The 24,672-nt window shown below is 43.4% G+C and overlaps 1 protein-coding gene across 2 annotated transcripts in view; it reads left to right on the forward strand.

Annotated features, from left to right (window-relative positions):
- The window catches only part of LOC116056388 (TBC1 domain family member 12-like), a 33,018-nt gene that overhangs the window by 2,084 nt on the left and 6,262 nt on the right, over positions 1-24,672 (forward strand). For both annotated transcript variants that reach the window (XM_031308566.2, XM_031308565.2), the window contains exons 2-9: positions 12,982-13,105; positions 17,172-17,305; positions 18,641-18,723; positions 18,964-19,081; positions 20,113-20,219; positions 21,760-21,843; positions 23,726-23,820; positions 23,980-24,051. In XM_031308566.2, the coding sequence (XP_031164426.2) occupies positions 12,982-13,105; positions 17,172-17,305; positions 18,641-18,723; positions 18,964-19,081; positions 20,113-20,219; positions 21,760-21,843; positions 23,726-23,820; positions 23,980-24,051 (817 nt within the window). The remainder of the gene's footprint in view (positions 1-12,981; positions 13,106-17,171; positions 17,306-18,640; positions 18,724-18,963; positions 19,082-20,112; positions 20,220-21,759; positions 21,844-23,725; positions 23,821-23,979; positions 24,052-24,672) is intronic.

Consider the following 24,672-nt stretch of genomic DNA (forward strand, 5'->3'; position numbering starts at 1 on the left):
TTGTGGGGTCCAGCATTTTGGGCCCCACACACACACACACACACACACACACACACACACACACACACACACACACAGTCAACACGCAGTTCACTGATGTGGTAAAAAATAGAAAAGCCCCAAAGCTATGACTGCCAGCAGAGCAAACAACCGCAACTTTAACCCAAACATACTATCCTTACCTGATTTATTTGACCTTTTGAGGACCTGTCCTCATGCACTTTAGACTGCTCATGCATTCCACAACTGGAAAAACTATACACCTTTTTATATCAAATATCTTATTGTTGTGTGACTCACTGCCACTGTGCAGCATCCCTCATATTCTGCTGCTTGGTATATTTCCCCATAAACAGGGATATAAACAATCCAACTAAAGGACAGGGTAGGGTTAAGTTACCTCAAGCTCAAACTGGAAGAATTGAAACTGTTTTTGGCCTCGTATTTCCAGCTCCCGTCTCAACTAGCCACCGTAAAAACCTCCATCTGGTCCGGATGTCATTAAACACACAGACACCGAGTTGGAATAAGGATCTGGCATTTCGTTCAGCAACTGGACAGCTTTTGCTAACGTGACAAATTGAATTTATTTGGAGATATTTGTGGTTTAACTGTTCCTTGTTTTGGTCAGCGTTGAGCTCTGTCCCAAGAGATCACGATGACGGGGGGGGGGATAGATGGTAATATGTGAACTTGTTCCACATAGGCTACCAATGTCACCTTGGTTAATGGGTGATTGACTGTAGTACACACATGCTTTCCTCACTAAAATGTCTTTTTTTCCGGTTACGTGGAGAATAGATGGAAAAAGGGAGAGAGACGTTTACAAGCACTGGGAATTTCCTGTTCCAGACTTCATAGACTTCTGGATATAACCCAGTCCATGGCTGTGTTTGTATGTTGTGTGATAAATTACCTCCATGACAGTGTGGATACCTGGATTTTAGAGAGTAACCTTCACTACAGGGAGGCAGACGCAGCAGTGGAAATGATCTAATTTTAAAACCCTTTGATTTGATTGTTTGAAATCTTCTGTGCTTCCAAACTTTGTTTAGAAAGATGTCAGCAACTACTTAAGTAATTTCATTTGATTATTGCCAGTAAGACCAAGTTCAGTGTGCCAACATTTAAAGGTGCACCATGAGTTCCCGCATGGTCACTCCTGTTGACGTTCCAGGTAAATACCAAACAAAATAGAGCAAGCTCGCCCCTCCCCTAGAGATGGCCTGATACCATCTTTTGCTTTCCGATACCTGAACTTGCGTATCGGCCGATACCGAGTACTGATCCGATACCAGTGTGTCATATATTTTATTATGTATTAACAGCTGTATTCTACTGTCCCTGTATGGATGATATGATGTATAACAGCTGTATACTACTATCTCTATATGGATGATATGATGTATAACAGCTGTATACTACTATCCCTGTATGATGATATGATGTATAACAGCTGTATACTACTATCTCTGTATAGATGATATGATGTATAACAGCTGTATACTACTATCTCTATATGGATGATATGATGTATAACAGCTGTATACTACTATCTCTGTATGATGATATGATGTATAACAGCTGTATACTACTATCTCTGTATGGATGATATGATGTATAACAGCTGTATACTACTATCTCTGTATGATGATATGATGTATAACAGCTGTATACTACTATCTCTGTATGATGATATGATGTATAACAGCTGTATACTACTATCTCTGTATGATGATATGATGTATAACCGCTGTATACTACTATCTCTGTATGATGATATGATGTATAACAGCTGTATACTACTATCTCTGTATGGATGTGATATTATTTCTATCTTTGTTGTCAGTCTGGCTCAGGTTAAACTCTTTGTAAAACATGAACAAACACAAAGAATGAACGCTGCAGAACTTTCTTTTATTCTGCAGTTTGACAGTCAGTTATAACGGAAAAAGAACATAAATAATCTACTTTAACGTAGATTTTCTTCAGGGCTTTATAACGTGGTATCGGATCGGTGCATAAACTCCAGTACTTCCCGATACCGATACCAGGATTTTAGGCAGTATCGGAATATCTCTACCCTCCCCCCATGCTTCCGTAACTGTCATGACTAACTGACTAATGCTGCGTTCCAGACACAATTTTCAGCCCGTAAGTTACGACTTCAAGTCATGACTCACGACTTTCCAGGCAAAGTCACGTTAACGTTAGCTAGCGACTACCTAACGTTGACGTTAGCTAGCGCTAGCTGATACTATCGATTTCTAGTTGGCGACATATTTTGGGCTTCATTTAATAAACATAACCTGTAGTAGTACACAATCAAATGTGTATTGTTTTGATTACAATGTGCGTAATTACTCTACGTTGCCTATTTATGTCTATTTATTTCTATTTTTCACCGTTAATCGCCGGCGTCTGTACAGCATCAACATCAACATTGTTGTTTATGTGTGTGTGACGTCAAAAACTGTAACTGGAAGTACAACCATCTGGTACGAGTTCACGGAGAGTAAGTTACAGGTTTGACTGCCGTTCCAGGGCACTTTCACCGGTAAAAGGTTGTGAAAACACGAGTTACGGGTTGCCTGGAACGCAGCATAACTATCAATAACCCCCAACCATCTTGTCCGTGATTGGCTGGAGTGGTTTGTTGTATTTTGGTGCCCAGCCTGTGCCTCTAGTGTTTGTTTGACGTTTACGACCCCTGTGTTGTCTCCCGAGACCGGGCTTTTTCACGGTGTGTTCAGGGGGCAGGCAGCTAGCGGATCAAGGAGAGATGCCTACGATTTCAGAGAAAAATGAAATTGCGCTGAAACAATGCAGGAACTCACAGTGCACCTTATAAACGTGACGTTACTCTCCAATCAGGGCCCGTTTCCATCAGTACATGAATACACAGGTATTCACATCAAATGCAATCGGGAAAAGAGACTTAAACAGAAACAAACCGCAAACACACAAATATTTATTGGACTTCCTTAATGCATACAAACCAACTTGAGTGCACACAGAGTTTCAATGCTGTCTGAACACCGAGGATGAAAAGGATTGATTAACACGTATCTGCACGTTACGTAACAACCACTACTTACTCTCATCGTCTTTTTTTCTCGCCACATTTGTTGACTTCCAACTGTTTATATGTTGTTTGACAGTTTAGCAGCTAAGAGGTCTAACTGTGATTATTTTGTCCTTTCTCATCCCTCACACCAGTTTCTCATATATCCAAAATTGGGAATAATCAGATTACTTCATGCACTGTCCTTTTTTTTCTCCAACATGAATTAGGGCTGCAACAATATATCGTTTTTTTTTTTTTTTAATCGTCATCGCAATATCAACTGGCGCAATTATATACACATCGAGAAAGGCTGCGACACATTGCAATGACACAAAACTGATTTTTTTATTTAGTTGAAAGAAAATATCAGTAGAAAACTGCACATTCAAATGTAACTGTCATTCTTTTTTAAGTGGTGCCATTTATATTCAGTACAATGTTAAATATGTTCAATAAAAGAACGTTGCAAATGATTTACCTGTATTTGTTTTAGATTCAACAACGATTTGTTGAATTTTAGCAGAATACCGAAAGCAGCAGAACTGAGTTCACTTTTTAATATCTGTTTATTTATCTGTTAATATTGTTACCGCGATTTTCGACAACATTATCGCATATTTTCCTCATGTCGTGCAGCCCTAACATGAACCTGCAAAACTTTGCTTCCACAGCAATATTTCTTGGTTTCTAAGTCTCCGACAAGAGAAGGTAGAGATACTGTGGGTTCATTCCATATTTAATATTCATATCTGTTCTCATAGAGGGATTAAAGAGGATGTTAGCCACCCGGGCGACTTCACCATTTGACACACATTAGCTTCTTTTTATAGCCTCTCAGAGCTGCATTCTGCGGCCTATAGCTGTGTAATAGCATGTAACTTGCATGCTAATCGTGCCCCAGTTGAGTGTGTGTGTGTGTGTGTGTGTGTGCAGTAAGTCATACAGCAGGGCTCAGTGAGCATTGACTCATCGCAGCCTCTTTCCTCAGGCCTTTAGCCCACATTCACTGCTCCCTCTGCTTTCTATTTCCGAGGCCGATTCATCACTCCGTTTAACCTCCGCACAGCTGCCACGCTGCAGCAGCAGAGATGTAACGGCTCTGGCCCTGTCAGGCGCCAACACGTTTGCATTATCTCAGGCTACATCTGCACTTAGGGGCGTAGCGATACATAGATCTGGATCGATATATCCATTCAATCCGATCCAATATTATCGATGCAAAGTGAAAACATCGATCCATATCATCTGTAAGATTCCCGCTTTATATTTATTATTTTCATTAAAAAGAGTTTTTTTTATTCATGTATGTCTGAAAGAGCTTTGTAATAACACTTGTTAAATCATATCTTAGAGACTTTAAGATATCAGCAAATATCGTATCATTGTCCAAAGAATCCATATATCGTATCGTATTGTGATAAAACGTGGGATTTACACCCCTATCTACACTACTACGTTTTGGTTTAAAAACCAGTATCTTTTTCTACATTTACGCCCTGCGTCCGTGGTGTTTCCGAGCCCGTAAAAACGGAGACATTTGGAAACACTGCTGCCCCCGTTTTTGGTTTGAAAACTGATTTGTAGTCTGGACGGACACAAACGGAGACCTTTGGAAACAAACAGTACAGTACTGGAGACAGGTGGTTGGAACAAGAATATTATAATTACATCTGAAAGGTATTTTTCTTTGTGTTACTCATGGCATGTACAGAATTTGATATCACTTTTTGAAGACGGAGAGGGGAGAGGAGTAAACAGTTAAGAAGTATTACACATTCTTATCTTTGATTTCCCCAAACAATGGGTTATCCTAAAACAAACTAGAAAGTAAATAAATTAAGGACAGATTGTCTAACAACACCTTTACCTCCTTATCAATACGTGATTGTGGGCCCTATCTTACACCCGCGCAGTGCGGCGCAAAGCCCGTCGCAAGAGTCTTTGCTAGTTACAGACCGACGCAGTTGTCAATTTCCCGTCCAGCGCCCGCGTCGTTTAAATAGCAAATGCACCTGCACCCATCTGTGCGCCCATGGGCGTGCTGGTCTTACAGGGAGGTGTGTTCAGGTGCATTCTGGGCGTGCTGGTCTTACAGGGAGGTGTGTTCAGGTACATTCTGGGCGTGCTGGTCTTACAGGGAGGTGTGTTCAGGTGCATTCTGGGTGTGTTAGTCTTACAGTGAGGTGTGTTCAGGTGCATTCTGGGCGTTTTGCTATCTTGAGGCAGCAGGAAGTGATCTCACCATTGACCAACAAAAACCTGGTCTAAAGTCAATAACGCAGCATTTCATTGTTATTTTAACAGAGCATTAGTAAAATGCTCCTAGGCTCGTGCACAGCGCGCTCACACTATGCTTGTTACACACACAGGGACGCACAGCAGCACACACACATGCAGAAGATTACAAATACAAATATTACGGTGCAAATCCTCCATCATAATAACAATGCTCCAAGGTCTAAACGCGCCTGGCTTTTAAAGGGAATGGGAGATGATCTCTGATTGGTTGATTGCATGTTACGCCCAAAACACACCTCTGATTAATGAAGACACTAAGTACAACCCTTTAGAACCATGCGCCCGGCGTACAGACCCTTTTTCCGCCGTTAAACTAGCAAAAGTGGATTTGGACACATGCCCTAAACGCACCTGTGCCAGGCACTTCACGCTGTGCGCTTAGATCGTTAAACTAGGGCCCTGTACCTTTTTATTGACCCGACCTTGTTCCGTTAAGCGTACTCTTAACATAGCGGGCCAGCAGTTTTAGGTGTAGCAGATTCAGACTGACATACAGGAAGCACATGGAGCCTTGTCAGAATAATCAGAATCGAGTCGAGCAGGTGTGTCCAGATCAAAGCGGCAGGCAGATCAGCTGATAGCTGGCTTTTTGTTTTAAACCTTAGGAGGGAGGGGTTCCGGCTGCTTTTACAGCCACGTCTCTGCTACTGTGTTTACATTCGGGGCCAAACACTAGAACACTGTCTTAGCAAACATGACAACAAGAAGCCCAGAAAATAAAAAATAAACATTTACATGCTAGATTTTGGCTCAAAAAAGGACATTATAAAAAGTTAATAGAATTTCTAAGCTCCCATATCATGCTCATTATCAGGTTCATTAACCTGTATTCCCCCTCTGTTTAAAATACTCCGTTTTAGCGCCTGTCTCTTTAAAGGCGCTGACACACCAACTTGATCATCAGCCGTCGGACAGTCTGGTGAGGTCGGTGACTCGAGTCTGTTCGGTGTGTTCCGTGCCGTCGTCCTTCGGAGGGGCCGTCGGCCTTCATTTTGGCCAATTTGGCATGTTGAGGGCGGGCAGTCGGACTCAGTGACCAATCTGTTTGGTGGAGTGCTAACCTGGAAATGGCGAGCGGGATGAGTGACGAACGCCTCTCAAAATCTGACGAAAATCTTTTAAACTGACCTTTGTCGTTCTGAAATGAAGATAGATTCAGCATGGTCTATTTCTCGCTTAAAATGTTTTCAGAAACACGTTTCGGTGAACTATTTTAGTACAATATGAGATCGTATTTCGAACAAGCCGCCATTATGGTCGGCTGGAGAAGCCAGACCCACGTGACACGTTCGTCATTTCCGGTTTTCAATACAGATTAGCGCCGCCTGCTGTTATGGAGACGTATTACGTATCGCGCACGCGCAGAACGTACGCTCAAGTTGGCGTCGCGTCGGTGTGTTCTGAGGCACTTTTTGGACCTCGGGGACCCGACTGATCAGTCCGACTGTCTTTTCTGCCGACAGTCGGCCGTCGGGTTGGTGTGTCAGGGCCTTAAGGCCCCGCTCCCGAAATAGCCTAGTCTGCTCTGATTGGTCGGCATTTCTGGGTCCTTTGCATCTTTGCGCTCGGATGATCTGCACCGTCACTGCAGCCGGGGAATGACTGCAACGGCACTGTGTCGACACTATGTAGTACAGTTGTTAACATCACAGCCATACAGAAGGCTCCTTTAAAGGCCCAGCTGTTAACAGGATGTTTTAAGCAGACGTACAGGAAGAACAACTCTTGAATCGACATTACTCTTCAAGCGACATAACAAACGGTTAGTTTAACTGCCGCAGCTTTTGTGTCGATTTGAAAATTACGCTATTAATGAGCGAAATAACAACCGCCGCCTCCAAAACACGGCTAACGGAAATCAGACTGAATATTGAAGTACATTGTATGTCATTCTTTTTGTCATGCTACCACCACACAGATCAAAACAGAGTAAATGGTGGGGCGGCATGTAGCTCACCCAGTAGGAGCGTTCGCTCCATGTAGGCTGAGTCCTTTGCAGCGGCCCGGGTTTGAATCCAACCTGTTGCCCTTTGCTGCGTGTCATCCCCCATCTCTCTCCCACCTTTCCTGTCTATCCACTGCCACTCTGAATAAAAGCCCCAAATAAAGAATCTTTAAAACAGCGTAAATGAGGCCTACATTAAATTGCAAAACTATTTTAGATACTGCAAGTTCTATAGCTGAAAGATGGAAACGTTTGTCTGCATCAGAGTTGTCTTTTAGTAGTTTTTTATGATATCTTGTGTCATATTGTGTGCTCTAAGGAAGGCTTCAGTTTTGAATTAGATTGTACAGTTTCTTATAATGCCTTTTGTTTGAGTTGGCGTCTTCATCCCGTGCCACTTCAGTTCAAACATTGGAGAACAATGTAAATATTTGCTCGCCAACATTACAAGTTATATGCAGAGAAGTGAGTGGAACTGCACCCTGACAACATTCCTGAGAAAGACGGCGTCTCAGAGGAAATCCAGACTGGCGGAGAGGAACGGCGGGGAGAAAAAAACCAGCCCTGCTGGAAAACGTCCACGCTGGCTGTTTGCGGCACAGTGCTGAGGGTCAGTGGCAGAGACAGCCAAGTCCAATCCGCTGCTCTATTTAAACTCCCAACAAAACATTCACTTTTTCACTCTTTCAGCTTTTGTCTCTTGTTGTATTAACATTTCTCAGAGGTTATGACTCAAGGTCTTAAAGGGACAGTTCACCCCTAAATCAAAAATACAGATCTTTCCTCTTACCTGTAGTGCTATTTATTTATTTAGCAGCACAAGACAGGTGAGGGACATAACAACAACTACAGTCTACAAAGACTATATTATGTGATAGAAGATAATACATGTGTATACAACGTAGACACTAAAACTATAAAAGAATAAAAAAATAACTTGCATTTTGGCACAATGCATTGCGATAAACGATAATATAAACGTCGTTCTGAGACCATTTTCATCTAATAGAATGCTAATGGCATAGTAATGCAGGTACACCTTTTGAAAGATCAATACACTTTTATTTCTAAAGAATATTTAACACTGCAAGACATGTTAAATATCCACAATGAAATGAACAAAACCACCAAAAACAATAAATAAAATGCACGGGAATAAAAACCAAACACAAACCAAAAACAAGAAATGAAATGGAATTTTTTTTATTGCGACAGGCCTGTGTGTTATTGCGTAAACATACACGGCACTTTCTAAAGCCAAGTGGCGTGTTATCTGCACGCATTTTGAGCGCCGTATACAGCGGACTGGTTGGGTTTAGGAAAAGAAGAACCGGTTGAGTTTAGGAACACGTGACACGCGGGACCCGATCCCCGGTCTCCTGGGTGACAGTCCTGTGTTTGACCCATCCACCCCCCCAACCAACCTCCCTACGCGGATTTTCGCCCTTTCATGCTACTCGCTACGGCGTCAATTGACACGCAATCGCAAGGTAATGTAAGTCAATGGAGGCCAAACGCCGTTGATGAACACGCTAAAAAGCGAGTACGCGTCTTGATAACGCCAATAATGGCATACCAATTGGCGTGTCATACATACGCCATTTTCATGAGATCAGCCTGAGAAAATAAATGTATGAAACCCATCAGCAACGTCCCTTTCCAAATGTTTTGACGGCAACCTGTTTCTGGTTTGTCCTCCCTAATTTCGTTTTGTTCCATTGCCATTCATTTACACACACACACACACACACGCACACGCACGCGCACGCGTGCGCTTCGTGCTTGGGAATTAAATTAGCTGTAATCACCTCCGTGGTTAATTATTTACACACACACATCCTGTGCACTCCACTCGGGCAATCAGGTTAGATCCTATCACACACACGCTCACGCCGTGTCTATCGCATTACATCTCACGGCTTCGTTTTTTCCTTGCTTTGCTGAGCAAAACCAAAGCAACGGTGCCCTCTTACATTTTAAATTAGCAGCTACAGGTTTCCGACACCGCCGGGATACAAAGCTGCTTCTGATCCGAGGAAGCGCTTGATGTTACCGACACAAAGGGAAACGTTGGGTTTTATGTTCCACCTGCTGGGAGTATGAGTAGTGACAACCTAACCTGTTGCATCCTAAAGGCTGATACATCTATTTACTATGTGTCTATTTATTTTTGTCTTTGAGCATTTCTCCACATTCGTCTGGCTGATACTGTAGCAGGTTCACAGTTCAATACTCTGTTTTTCAGATTTTTCTTTCCTTTTTTAGGCTTCCCAGTAGAGCTGCAACGATTTGTTGACAAATTGATTAGTCCAGTCCAGTGGTTCTCAACCTTTTTCTCAACCAGCACCCCCCTATCCATTACCCAGTCAATACCCCCCCCCCCCCCCCTCCATCAAATAAGATGTAGGCTAATTGCCCTGAATATTAATGATTCGGTCCTATTTAGAGCTGGGCTGGACTGTTGTAACTGTTCTGTTATTTGCCTTTACCCACTTAGTCATTATATCCACATTACTGATGATTATTTATCAAAAATATCATTGTGTAAATATTTTGTGAAAGCACCAATAGTCAACACTACAGTATAGTTGCGGTATCGATATCGAGGTATTTGCTCAAAAATATTGTGATATTTGATTTTATCCATATCACCCAGCCCTAGTCCTATTATTGTTATGATAATTATTATTGTTGTTATTAGTCCTATTATTGTTACTATCGTTATCAAAAGATAAATGATGTTAACGTTTAATATAGACTATAAAGTAAGATGATACTCTGACGTCCCGTTCCCATAAAGGCAGCACGGAGCTGCACCACACAAAGACTAATATAAAGAAACACTAAAGGCCCAGACACACCAACCATACGACCAACCGTCGGCAGAAAAACCAGTGTGACTGATCAGTCTCCCCGAGTTGGTCAGAAAAGTTCCTCAGAACACACCGAAGAGACGAGACGTAATACGTCTCCATAACAGCAGGCGGTGCTAATCTGTATTGTCGCCCAAAAATGAAAACAGGCAGCTGATTGGACGAACTCTATAGAGCTCCCCCTACGGATTTCTCTATAGAGCCCCCCCTACAGGTTTCTCTATAGAGCCCTCCCTACAGGTTTCTCTGTAGAGCCCCCCCTACGGATTTCTCTATAGAGCCCCCCCTACAGGTTTCTCTATAGAGCTCCCCCTACAGGTTTCTCTATAGAGCCCCCCCTACAGGTTTCTCTATAGAGCCCCCCCTACAGGTTTCTCTATAGAGCTCCCCCTACAGGTTTCTATAGCGCCCCCCCTACAGCTCCTATGTTTCCTCGTGTCTGACTCCTCTCTCGGTCAGTCTGCCGTTTCCTCTTTCTCTGTTCCTCCGACAATGCTTTCCTAGCTTTCTGCTTCTTTTTTGCTGGCTCAGCCATGACGACAGTGTGACATCCTCCATCACTACCTTGTTCTTCTAGCCAGCCGGTTCCTGGATGTGTGCAGTGCCGAGAAGCGGTTCGTTACATCCAAAGTTGCGAGGGTGTTTTTTTCGCTCACAGGCGCTAGGGAGACGCGAGACGACCACCATTCAACCCGAAAAAAAGTCATATAACCATTCCAATGACTCCCAAGCTGTAAATTAAGCTAAAAAAACCTGCATAGTTCCCCTTTAACGTGGAGTGCGACTCCGTTTATATAAAGAGCAGCTCCCTCCAGTTGGGAAAACCCGACTGAACAGGCAGAAAGTTGAGAAAACAACTTCCTCTTTTCTATTTCTGATGTGTTGTTTCACTTGTTGCACAACAACTGTAACAGCGCTACGCTGTATATTTCTACTTCACTACATCTGGGACGGAAATATTGTGCTTATTATATCACTGCATTCATCTCACATCTTTAGGTACTTTCCAAATGAATATTTTGACACACAAAACCCTTTCTCTCAAAAGGCTCTCGTCCGTCTTTTAAACAATTTACATCTCGGTGTCCACATAGTGTTTAATGATGTACGCAAAACTAAAAATTATGCACAAATAAACAAACTCCTGGGGGGGGCATTAAAAAAAAAAGTGCAAGCTTGTAAGAAAAAAGGCGACACTTATGAAGTTGTTATTATTTGATTAATTGATTAGTTGTCAACTGTTAAAATAATCAGTTTAAATCATTTTTTTTATTAAAGAAGTCATAATTATTTGATTCCCGCTTATTAGATGGGATTATGTTCTAGTTTCTTCTCTCCTCTGGGACAGTAAACTGAATATCTTTGAGTTGGGGACAGAACCAGACATCTGAGGATGTCTTTTGGGAACAACTAATGGACAAATGGAGAAAATAATCAACAGATTCATCGACATTGGACAATAAAAGTAATCGTTAGTTGCAGCCCCAGAAAACTGCCCACAAATAAACACTAAGACAAAATGATTTGGCACATTCATATACAAATCAATCCCCTAAACTCTTACTGTGATATTAACTGGTCCAGAAAGCACTTGACTGGAAACTAACACAAACACTTCAGAGTGAAGAAAGTTGATCCTGCAGAGAGGAGGAATAATATTGACTTGGCTGTCTGCGTGGGCCGCAGCGTGTGTGTGTGCGTGTGTGTGTGTGTGTCCGTGTGTGTCTGTGTCTGCGTGTGTTCGTGTGTGTGTCTGTGTGTCTGTGTGTGTGCCCATGTGTGTGTGTCCCTGTGTTCGTGTCTGTGTGTTTGTGTCTGTGTGTGTGTGTCCGTGTGTGTGTGTGTGTGTGTGTGTGTGTGTGTGTGTTCACTTCCTTCTTATAATTCCTCCCGTTCCTCTCCCTCCTTCCCTCTTCTCCCCGCCAGCTGACCAGTAAACTGTTGATCTGGCAGCTTTTCTTTCCCTCCAGCATCTTAAAAAACTGCTGCAGCTGCACGACTGCGGTTAGATTGACGATGGGGGATTAATTCACTACATTACGTCTTCACTCTCTGTTTCTTCTCTCCGTTTGTTTTTGAGGAAGTGAATTTTTTTTTCCGCAGCTTTTGCGTGCGAGGATCAAGAACGTTACATTTCAGAGGCCACTTGGATGGTAATGAAATGCTCTGATAATGACAATATATTCACAGAATGGGATTTTGTAAGAAAGGCTGACTGAGCAATAAGGAACATTTACAGAAATTAATGACAAGAGGGAAACTTTACGTGTATATGTAATTTGGAGACTGTCCTCCCCCCCAAAACACGCTCCCAGAGGTTGTTTGTTCAAGGGTTACGACTCCTATTTACGGAGAAAAGAAGGAATATTATAAATATATTATTTAAATATTTGTTAAAGGCCAAATATGTGTCAGACCATTCGGAAATGAAGTATTGTGGTGCTGCAGAGATGTCCCGGACTACAGATCCTATCCTACAGACTACAGAAAACATCTTTGTTTGGTACAGATCCTCGCAAAAAAAAATCACACTTCAATCATTTTTTACAAAACTGATCATTCTCTCCAATATCGTGAATCATATCGCAATCGCAATATCAGTCAACATAATCACAATTAGATATTGTCCTCTATCGTGCAGCCCTACTTGTTGGTAATTTGGGATCATTTCCAGAAGTTCCAGAGAAGATATTGAGTCAGGAGTCCAGTTCTCTCTCAGTGTAAGAATATCATTTTGTTGAAGTTCAAGATGGCAGTATTAATAATAAAAACCTATTGTTTCCGTCTCTCTTTTTCAGGAGCCTGTTTTCTAGGAAACCCAAAGAGCCCAAGGCGTCGTCCCACAATGCAACGGGGTGGCGTCTGTTTGGCAAGACAGCAGCCAGAGAGGACGATCCAACTACAGACCCCGACACACAGCAGGTTGGCTCTTTAAACACACGCGTCATCTTGACCAGGGGGAAACATTCTCAGGCTGTGAAGGCTAGTCGCTGGAAGTCTGAATGAAGGAGCAGGTTTTTATTTCTGGTTCAACGTTCTCTCTTTTCAAGTTTTGGGGGGATTTGAAGCTCGTCTGGTCGAATTATCAGAAACAGGAAAATGAACAATTAGGGCTCTTGGAACCTGTTGAGCATGCGTGGCATTTACGTTTGAGTGATGTTTTTATACACGGTCGAAGGTAAAATCCAGATGCTGCATTGCATTTCTGAAGTTAAAGGAACACGCCGAGTTATTGGGACTTTGTCTTATTCAGCGTATCCCCCAGAGTTAGATAAGTCCATACATACCCTTCTCATCTCTGTGCGTGTTGTAACTTTGTCTGACGCATCCACCGCTAGCCTAGCCTAGCTTAGCACAGATCCTGGAGGTAACCGGCTCCATCTAGCCTACTGCTCCCAATAAGTGACAAAATAACGCAGAAAGGTCACCTGAGAAGCCCCGAGGTGAGGAGCAGAGAGTTCGCTCAGTTGCTGCGAGCAAATCCCTCCGCCCAAGTAGCAGAAGTAGCAGTGCTTCGCCTTCTGAGAATATAGTTCCCAGTATGTATACGGTTAGAAGATGGCTGTGTGTCATGTGACCTTGTTATTTGTACACGCTGTGACTCTACAAATCACAACATGTAAATAGGAACATGTTGGCGTTATTTTGTCACTTATTGGGAGCAGTAGGCTAGATGGAGCCGGTTACCTCCAGGATCTGGGCTAAGCTAGGCTAGGCTAGAGGTGGGGGCGTCAGACAGAGTTACAACACGCACGAGATGAGAAGGGTATGTATGGACTTATCTAACTCTGGGGGATACGCTGAATAAGCTAAAGTCCCAATAAGTCGGCGTGTTCCTTTTAAAGCCTAGAAACACAGTGAAGTACAGCAAGTTATCAACCCTGTGAGGGGTTTGATTGGTTGGCTTGATGCTCCAGAGCCTTTCAGAGGCTAATGCTGTTAGCCTGCATCTGTTTACACACAACACGGTGCATTGAAGAGACTGTAAAATGGATTTACTGTGTGTGTATGTGAGTGTTTGTGTGTTTGTGGTCTCTGGTCTCTGGTCTCTGGTTCCTGGTTGAATTTAATTAGATGAGGATTGGTTTTCACATCAGGCATCAGTGTGTGACACGGCTGCTTCCAGACGATCCTTCAGATGGAGCTCTTCTTGGCACAATCCCATCTTGCTGAAATAGCCTTGCCGTCTTCAGGCAGGACGTCCCCTACTCTCCCTATTCCAGCCCCAGGGTGGATGTCTGACCTTAATGTGTGCAGTGTGAAGGCAGAGGAGACTAAGAGCTAACAGCAAACCGCCTCTGACAGCCGTTGGCCTCTGCGCTCGCTCTGCTCACATGATGGCAGCCAGAGTCAGATGACTCATCAGGAAAGGAGCCGGCCATATGTGGTTTGGATATAGTATATAGTTGGTTGACACGTCAGATACAAAACTGTAGAGGAGGGAGAAGAAGGAGAAGAAGGAGTGGGAGGGCTGACTTTGACAGTTTCCTTTGAATTCAGTTTGTGCAGCAACGCAGGAAATAGTTTAGAGGCTCTGAGGGACAAACAGGGATTACTGCCAAAATGATCATCCTAAAACTTGAATTACAGTTCTGCGTTGAATCTACGCCGTACGTACACGTAGATATGGACACTGTTTTTTTTTGTAATTCAACAAGCAATTTGTTGTATTTTACACTGAAAGCAGCAGGAGAGGAAGAACTGAGTATACTTAAATATCTGTTTATGGTCGCAGGTAAAATCTTTCTAATCACGATATTCAACAGAGTAATGGCATATTTTCCTCATGTCGTGCAGCCCTCGGCAAAAGTATGTGGACCCTCCTGTCGACAGGGACCAACCAGAGACCCGTGACAGGGTTCTTCCAACTTTGTTTGAGTTGGACCTCACTGGTGCTGTTGTGTCTGAGTGGGAGCAAATCCCTGCAGCCAGTTCAACATCTGGGGAAAAGAGAGACTAAAAACCAGCAGAGTGACAGAGCGGAGGCTGTGAGAGCAGCACATTGATGCCTATAGCTTTAGAAGGACACGTTCTAAACCAGGGGTGTCCAGCTGAACTTCACTAACAGCCAGGATGTCTACAGTTTATTGAAATGCTTTTATTTAAGAGAAAAAGTCAAATATTCTGACTGTATTATTGCATGTCTCATATAGTTTTCTCACTTAGTTTGGTTCTCATAAAGCCCCAATAAAGTCAGCAAAAAATTTCCTTAGCCATCCTAGTAAAAAGCCTATTTTCTTTTAGAAAAAAGGGCCGAAAAAGGTGGAAAGAAATGACAAAAAACGCCCCAAAAAGCAACAAAATTGTCTAAAAAAAGCCCCAAATGTCTGACAAAATGGCAAAAACATTTAAATAAGTATCAATGTCTAAAAAAAACAACAACCCTAAAGCTTAAAAAAAAAAAACGGTCGACCAAAACTGATTGTGAACCTAAATAGAAATGCGGGCCGGATCAAAATCTGCAAGGGGCCAGATTCGGCCCGCGGGCCTTGAGTTTGACACACACGTGTTCTAAACTGTTGAGATGTTGCAGATTTCATTGTAAAAACTCTGTAGATGATACAGATCAGCTTTCACGATGCAGTCGAGTCACTAAAATGATTTGACACATACATGACTTTCGCCTCAGTGACGCACCAGTTGAGTTTTTCATCTTCGGAGTCAAAAAGTGAACTTTGTCTCCCTCTGCTGGTGATGGTGATGGTGACGCTCAGAAATCAGTGTATAAAAGGCTTGTTGTGTTGTTGACCCACAGCTGCCCCGCTCCTCTGAATGGATGGTTTATTGTGCATTGCTTTTTCGACCGTTAGACCTCAAATATATTCAAGTACACACTCGCTCACGGACACACACGTTGGCATTCATTAAGCAGCTGAGATAGGCCACATGGACATGCACACATGCACTTGTAAACGACGTATATACACACACACACACACACACACACACACACACCGCACGGACATGCACACGTAAACAAAGTATACACACACACACACACACACACACACACACACACACACACACACACACACACACACAGTCACCCACAGACGGAGAAACCAACGCTTCTCTTTGTGCCGAACAGAACAATTACCCTGTGTGTGTGTGTGTGTGTGTGTGTGTGTGTGTTTGTGTAGGCCTGTTGTTTAGATGTTTGTAGATTGTCGTTTGGTATGACACAACTTTAACTATTGTTAGTATTTACATCACACAAAACAAACATTTTGTGACAAAGAAACTCTGAGTAAACATATTTTATAGTAAAACGGTGTTAACAAAGATGACAGTAACTGTATAATAATAATAAAGTTTAACAAAAGATACTTTAAATCAATATTTGTAACTGTTTTCCATCTTATTATGCATTATATGTATTCTATTTCCATCTTATTTTATATAAACGGCACACAAAAATCTTATCACAATGTCCATTAGTAGCTTCACTTCACACAATACACGTCTGCAGTTGACGTTTGCCCACTTGTCGTGGAATTGTATGTGTTTAATAATTTAGAAAAATGGAGTTCTTTAAACAGTTTTTGTTCGTGTTGGCTTAAAAGTCAAGATTAAAAGGTCACTCATGTTCTTGGAAACTGCAGTTGGCAAAAATAAACCTCCCTACAAGATCCTTTAAGAGGCTGTTCTGGAAGAACTTCTTACTCAGACAGTTTGAAAACTTCAAAATCTAATTTCCCAGGCCTGGAAAAGTCACAGAATTAGTAACATCCTTGAAAGTTTGGAATTTACCGTAATCTTCCGTGGATAGCTAAACAACCTTCTTTTCTGTAGCTCTTGACCTACCACGTACGTGTCTTTATGTCCATTCCGTCTCCCCCTTTGTTTGGGCCAGCTAGCTGACATTATGTTTGAGTAGAGTTTAAATCTGATATGTTTGAATAATGCCCGGGAAGTGTTCCAGAAGCTAAGGGAACATGATCTAGAGAAAGGATTTCCTCTGTCTCTAACAGCATCTGTCTTTGTTTAGTGTCCTCCGGAGGAGCAGGAGACGGACTCCGATGTGTCCCCGTGTCCTCAGCTCCCCCCCGCTGCCGGCAGGAGGAAGAACCTGGAGTTTGAGCCGCTTTCCACCACGGCCCTCATCCTGGAGGACCGGCCAGCGTGAGTACCAGTCAGACACACACACACACACACACACACACACACACACACACACAGACATGGACACACAGACATGGACACACAGACACACACACACACACACACACACACACACACACACACACACACACACACACACACACACACACACACACACACACACACACACACACACAGAGACATGACACACGACAGGGACACACACACACACACACACACACACACACACACACACACACACAGACATGGACACACAGACAGACACACACACACACACACACACACACACACACACACACACACACACACACACACACACACACACACACACACACACACACACACACACACACACACACACACACACACACACACACACACAGAGACATGGACACACACACACACACACACACACACACACACACACACAGACATGGACACACAGACACACAGACACACACACACACACACACACACACACACACCACACACACACACACACATGACACACACACACACACACACACACACACATAGACATGGACACACAGGGACACACACACACACAGACAGACAGACACACACACACACACACACACACACACACACACACACACACACACACAGACAGACAGAAACACACACACACACACGGAGACACACACACACACACACACACACACAGAGACATGGACACACACACAGACACACACACACACACACACACACACACACACACACACACAGCTAAAATATCTATCACTCGTTACATTTTATATTTAATTGATACTAACTGAAGCAAGAACCTGAGCTGATAAGATGGCTTTAAATGAAGTGCAAACAAATATGGATCTTTTTATTATTAGTTACATTATTATTATGTTAGCATTTGGATGAGTTTCATTGAAGATTTTCAGTCCCCATGCAGCTATACTGCTCAAAAAACTACATTGTTGGGATATGTTCTTACCTCTAGTGGGGAGAAAATGTAACGTTGGCGCCAGAAGTCCCATTGTTGCCTGAATCAAAGGAGCTTATTGTATGGTGGCTTTTTTAACGACATCCTAGAACCACAATAAACGTAATAAATAGAATATATAAATAGAAGTATACTTAATAAACCTGCGTGGCCTGTGTATGTGAAGGCTCATGTTAACATGCATCGTCAGACGTGTTAATATGGACAGAGATTAGTTCCGCTACTGGAGCTACAACTCCTGTGTGGACGGAGATAGTTTTTTGTCTCAAAACTTTTTAAAAATGAAAACGTAGTAGATCTGCATGGAGCCTAAGTGGCTGACTTCCTGTCTGACTCTCAGATTCTCTGTCCCTCAGGAACCTGCCCGCCAAATCTCTGGAGGAAGCTCAGAGACACAAAATGGAGTACGAGGAGATGGTTGCAGGAGCCAAGAGGAGAGGTAAACCCACAGACAGACACACACACACAGAGCACAGGCGCAAGTTTCTGAAATTACCTCTTTACTATACTTGCCAAAAACACAGCTAAAGAGTTTGTTGGCAAGGACAATTTTCCACACTTTGTCTGAGAGCCCGACGTTCTGCTTTGATTTGATCGGCTCGGGCAGCTATACAGACTTAGGCGCGAGCAAAACGCAGTGCCGTCTCACTCAATCTCTGTCTCCCTCTCCCTCCCGCAGAGATGAAGGAAGCCCAGAGGAAGAAGCGTCAGATGAAGGAGAGGCACCGACAGGAGGACAGCATCTCCAACGCCATGGTCGTCTGGAACAACGAGATCCTGCCGCACTGGGACACCATGTACGTCTCCTCAGCTCTCTCTGTGTGTCGCGTACGCAGTCTCTGTGGTCATTTGGCGTCTCTTTGTAGTCGGTTTGTGTCTCTTTGTGGTGGTTTTTGTGTCTCTTTTTCACACCACTTTACCATGTGACCATTATTATCACCATATCGGTGTCTAAAGGCGCTGACGCACCAACCCGATTATCGGCCGTCGGACAGTCTGGCGAGGTCGGTGACTCGAGTCTGTTCGGCGTGTTCTGTTCCGTCGTCAGTCGGAAGAGCCGCCGGCCTTCATTTTGGCCGATTTGACTTGTGGAATCGGCCAGTGGGCAGTCGGACTCAATGACCAATCTGATTGGTGGAGTGGTAGCCCTAGACTAGCGAATCAGTGCACTTATGTTAAAACACTTACCGGAAATGACGAGCATGATGAGCGTGACGAACGCCTCTCAAAATCTCTTCGTCGATCTAAAAAAACAGACAGATTCAGCAACTGTATGGACGTAAACTAGGAGACCGTATTCCGAACGAGACGCCATTATGGTCCGGCTTTGAAATTCGGGAGAAGCCAGACCCACGTGACGCGTTTGGCATTTGCAGTTTTCATGTTTTTGAGCGACAATACAGATTAGTGCCGCCTGCTGTTATGGAGACGTATTACGTCTCGCGCACGCGTGGTCGGCATCGCTTCGGTGTGTTCCGAGGCACTTTTTGGACCTCTGGGAGCCGACTGGTCAGTCCGACTGCCTTTTCTGCCGACTGTCGGCCGTCGAGTTGGTGTGTCAGAGCCTTAAGACGTTGAAAAAGCTAGAGCAGATAATAAATAAATAACACTCAAAAAGCTTAAAGACAGAAGTTGCTAATGAAATTAAACTACAATCATTAGATCTGAGAAAAGTCTTAGTTACATTCATTGGGTTTAGGTGCTGCCTAAAACGGCTCAGGTGCTGCTCCTAAACCTCACAATGGCGGCGGAAACCTGTTGTCTAACATGTTTATTTTGCTCGTTTTTTTGTGTGTGTGTGTGTGTGTGTGTGTGTGTGTGTGTGTAGGAAGGGAACGAGGAGGGTCAGGGATCTCTGGTGGCAGGGACTTCCTCCCAGTGTCCGAGGAAAAGTGTGGAGCCTCGCCATCGGCAACGAGCTCAACATCACACCAGGTACAAACTGACGCACACACACACACACACTTTAAATACATTTTTCTCACGTTCAGCAAAGCCCATGTGCAGACTAAACAATGCTAAGCAGAACATTGTTGCATGGTTGCATTGGTTTCTGCTTGAATTACTTTATGTGGCCGTTGCAAAAAGAAGGTTTTGTGTTGTGATGGAGTTTGTTATGAAAAAGCCGGCTGCCCCCTCTGAGTCGTTTTGCATCTAAGATTTCTTGAGTTGATTGGTCAGTATTTTTATGCACTCAGCATGAAAACAGTCATGCTGAATGACTTATTTCCAAGAAACCTTTGAGCACATCTCTCTGACACAAGTGGTGCTTTTGCGTGATCCTCTTTTTGCAGATCTGTCGATTAAATCAACTGATTGATTAGTCGACAAAACCACATGAGTGTTAGTCGACTAGGAATCTCTTTACTCGAGGACAGCCTTAGTGCAGACTCAAACCAACAATGCATTGATCAGTGTGTGTATCACAGCCTGATGTATCATCAAAACAAGTGACGCAATTGTTGCAAGAGTCTTTGCTAGTTTAAGACTGACCCAGTTGTCAGTTTCCCGTCCAGCACCCACGTCGTTTAAATAGCAAATGCACCTGCGCCCATCTCTGCGCCCATGGGCGTGCTGGTCTTACAGGGAGGTGTGTTCAGGTGCATTCTGGGCGTGCTGGTCTTACAGGGAGGTGTGTTCAGGTGCATTCTGGGCGTATTGCTATCTTGAGGCAGCAGGAAGTGATCGCGCCATTGACCAACAAAAACCTGGTCTAAAATCAGTAACGCAGCATTTCATTGTTATTTTAACAGAGCATTAGTAAAATGCTCCTAGGCTCGTGCACACCGCGCACACTATGTTTGTTACACACACAGGGACGCACAGCAGCACACACACATGCAGAAGATTACAAATAAAAATATTACGGTCTAAATCCTCCATCATAATAGCAATGCTCCAAGGTCCAAACGCGCCTGGCTTTTAAAGGGAATGGGAGATGATCTCTGATTGGTTTATTGCATGTTACGCCCAAAACACACCTCTGATTAATGAAGACACTAAGTACAACCCTTTAGAACCAGGCGCCCGGTGCACGGACCATTTTTTCTGCCGTCAAACTAGCAAAAGTGGATTTGGACACGCCCTAAACACACCTGCGTCAGGCGCTTCATGCCGTGCGCTTAGATCGTTAAAATAGGGCCCCAAATGTGGATTCATCCACTGCTGAAAATAGTCCCCAACAAACGCACTATTTCCTTCTGTTTGTTTGATAAAAACTACAGCGAGCAGCTGTTTTAGGCCGTTACTGAGAACTTTTTAAAACAGGAAACTGTCTTTAGAGATATATGACTTCAGTGGAGCTGAGAGCCACCGAAGAGGTTTTGGTCTTTTTATGGGATTTGTTGACAAAAGAAACAAACATAGAACCAGACGTATCCTTTAAATGTAAAAATATGAAATTGAAATATGTATATTTGTGTCACATGTCAAAGTTAAAACCGGATTAATGGGTTGTGTGTTTGTCTTTGTGCAGAGCTGTATGAGATCTTCCTGTCCAGAGCCAAAGAGAAGTGGAGGAGTTACAGTGAAACCAGTTCAGTCAACGACAGTGAGAGTGGTACGGCACAGCACCAGTCTGAACTCTAACCCTCATTCCCCACTGGGCGCGTCTGTGCTGCGTTCCGGTTTTGTTCCGTCTTCCACAGCGTGTCATACCACACCGGGAGCGTCTCAGAAGCGGAGCATCTTGCTGCCCGACTCGCAGATGTTTTTGTCTCTACAAGAACTTTACAGAACAATCCCGTGTTTATTAAGCTAGTATCTACCTTCCACTCCAAGCACTCCTGCAGTTAAACTCCATGCCTGCTCTTTTCAGGCGTTGGCTTTATCTTAACAACTAAAACACAGCCACATATCTTTGATCCGTGTCGTTCATAACTGGACTACACGGAAGTAACCATTTAACTACGTAGACTACTTACTTTGATGGTAGAAGCACAAATATCCAGGAAAAATGACCAAAACTGCACACTCCCTGATACACTCCCGGTATAGCCTCGCATTGCCAGACCTTCCTCCACAGCGCTGCGGAGGACGGTCTGGCTAGTCCACACAGCGTTCTGGGATGGGAGAAAAACATGCTCTGGTTTATTGGCATTTCTTTAAACCAATCACAATCGTCTTGGGCGTCGCTAAGCGCCGAGTGGAGCCACGGTGCCGCTGCAAAATAGCCTCGGGAAGGAACTTGTTTTGGTGGAACATGTACGTTTAAAAGTAGTTTTAGTTGTGCAACAGAAAACTCAGATTGGACAGATAGTCTAGCTAGATGTCTGGATTTACCCTGCAGAGATCTGAGGAGCAGTTAACCATAGTCCTCACAAATCCACCGGAGGTTAGAACGCCAACACAGAGAAAGAGGAAGGTAACTGAAACCGAAAACTGACATTGGGCGGAATTTCCGGCAGAACGAGAGCAATCCCAGAAGTGGAACGTCGTGGATAAAGACTACTCCCGGTGTGGCATGACGCATGATGACGAAAGAAAACCCACAGGAACGGCTAGAGCAGCGAGCTTCTACCGCTGAAGTCTATGATAGTTTCTGTACACTTTGCCGTTTTCAAAATTTTTAATTTTTTTTTGATGATTCCTCCTGTAGCTGTTTGGCTTGGTTCCAGACTGAAAACTCTTTTTATAAGAAATTTTTGAAAGTCAATGGAACAATTGAAAGGGGAAAATCCCTTCCAAAAACCAGAGCTGTTAAAAAAGTGACCGGTCACTATGGAGCTCTATTCAAGTCTGAAATAAGCCTCTACAGCAGTGGTTCTCAAGCTTTTTTCAATAATGTTCCCTCTTTGAACAGTGTTTTTAAGCAATGTACCCCCTAACCAGCGCGAATAATGTTTGGTAGAAAAACAAAGTCTATAAGTAGAAATAAGGAAGGCAACACTAGGGCGACAAAAGTGACAAAAAATTCAAATAACCGACAAACTTCGAAAAAAGTGACAAAAACTAAAAAAAGCAGGAAAAAAAACTTTGAAAAAAGAGACAAAAATGTCAAAGAAAAAAGACAGTAGAAAAAAAGTAAGGAAGAAAGGCAAGAATAGGTCAAAACAAACAACAAAACCTTCAAAAAAAGGGTGACAAACTTCAAAAACAGCGACAAACTTGGCGAAAAAAAAAGACAGTAGAACAGCCTTGTAACTGAAAAACATTTAGCAAAAAATGTCACGTACCCCCTGCAGTCCTCCAAAGTACCCCTAGGGGGACACGTACCCCCTGCAGTCCTCCAGAGTACCCCTAGGGGGACACGTACCCCCTGCAGTCCTCCCGAGTACCCCTAGGGGGACACGTACCCCCTGCAGTCCTCCAAAGTACCCCTAGGGGGACACGTACCCCCTGCAGTCCTCCAGAGTACCCCTAGGGGGACACGTACCCCCATTTGAGAAACACTGCTCTACAGTATAACATTCAAACTTTTCTCGTGTGCGTTTTCCTGTTAGATGGAGGAGCGTCTCTGGCTGACAGAGAGTCCAGTCTGGATCTCATCAAGCTGGACATCTCCAGAACCTTCCCCTCTCTCTTCATCTTCCAGAAGGTACTTGATCTGTAACAGGCGCCGTGTTTCGTGTGTGTGTGTGTGTGTGTGTGTTCTTGTTTTCTATCATTGTGAAGACCAGTTAGTTTTAGAACTTCAGAGTGAGGACGTTTTGCTCTCTGTCTATTAATCCTACCAGCCTTTCTTTTCTCTGTGCAGGGCGGCCCCTACCATGACCTCCTCCACAGTGTGCTGGGGGCTTACACCTGTTACAGACCTGACATTGGCTACGTGAGTTAGATTTTTCCTCCACCCTCAATAGTTGATATTTAGTTTGTTTACAGTCAGAATTGTATTATATTTCATCTTTGAAGTGGTTTCCTCATGTTTGTCTGTTCACATTTTCAGTTTTTTATATTATTGTCATTTTGTCTTTTAAAGTAGTTTTATTGTGTTCTTTTTATGTTTTTCTTTAATTGTAAAACACTTTGGTTAAAGTGCCCATATTCTGAAAAAATCACTTTTTCTGGGATTTGGGGAGTTATAGTGTCTTTGGTGCTTCCACACACATACAAACTTTGAAAAAACCATCCATGCTGTTTAGAGTGAGATGCGGTTTCTGAATGTGTCCTGCCTTCAGTCTCCAGGTGAGCTGGTCAAAATCTGCACGGCTTTCTACGTCACTAGCCGAGACGAGGGGCCTAGGTGGCTAACTGTTACCATGCTAGCGCTAGCATGCTAGCTCGTTCTCAATGGCAAAACACTGCTACAACACACAAATTCACCCTAATCTACAAAATAAGTTGTATAGAACTACTTCCATGTCCCTGTTCTGCAGGTATTCCACACAAAGTTAGAAGTGCACCCTCATTTAGAAGAAGTCTCCTGGCTAATCCTGCCTTGTACTACTGA

The sequence above is a fragment of the Sander lucioperca genome, chromosome 15, assembly GCF_008315115.2.
Source record: "Sander lucioperca isolate FBNREF2018 chromosome 15, SLUC_FBN_1.2, whole genome shotgun sequence".
Classification (NCBI taxonomy): Eukaryota; Metazoa; Chordata; class Actinopteri; order Perciformes; family Percidae; genus Sander; species Sander lucioperca.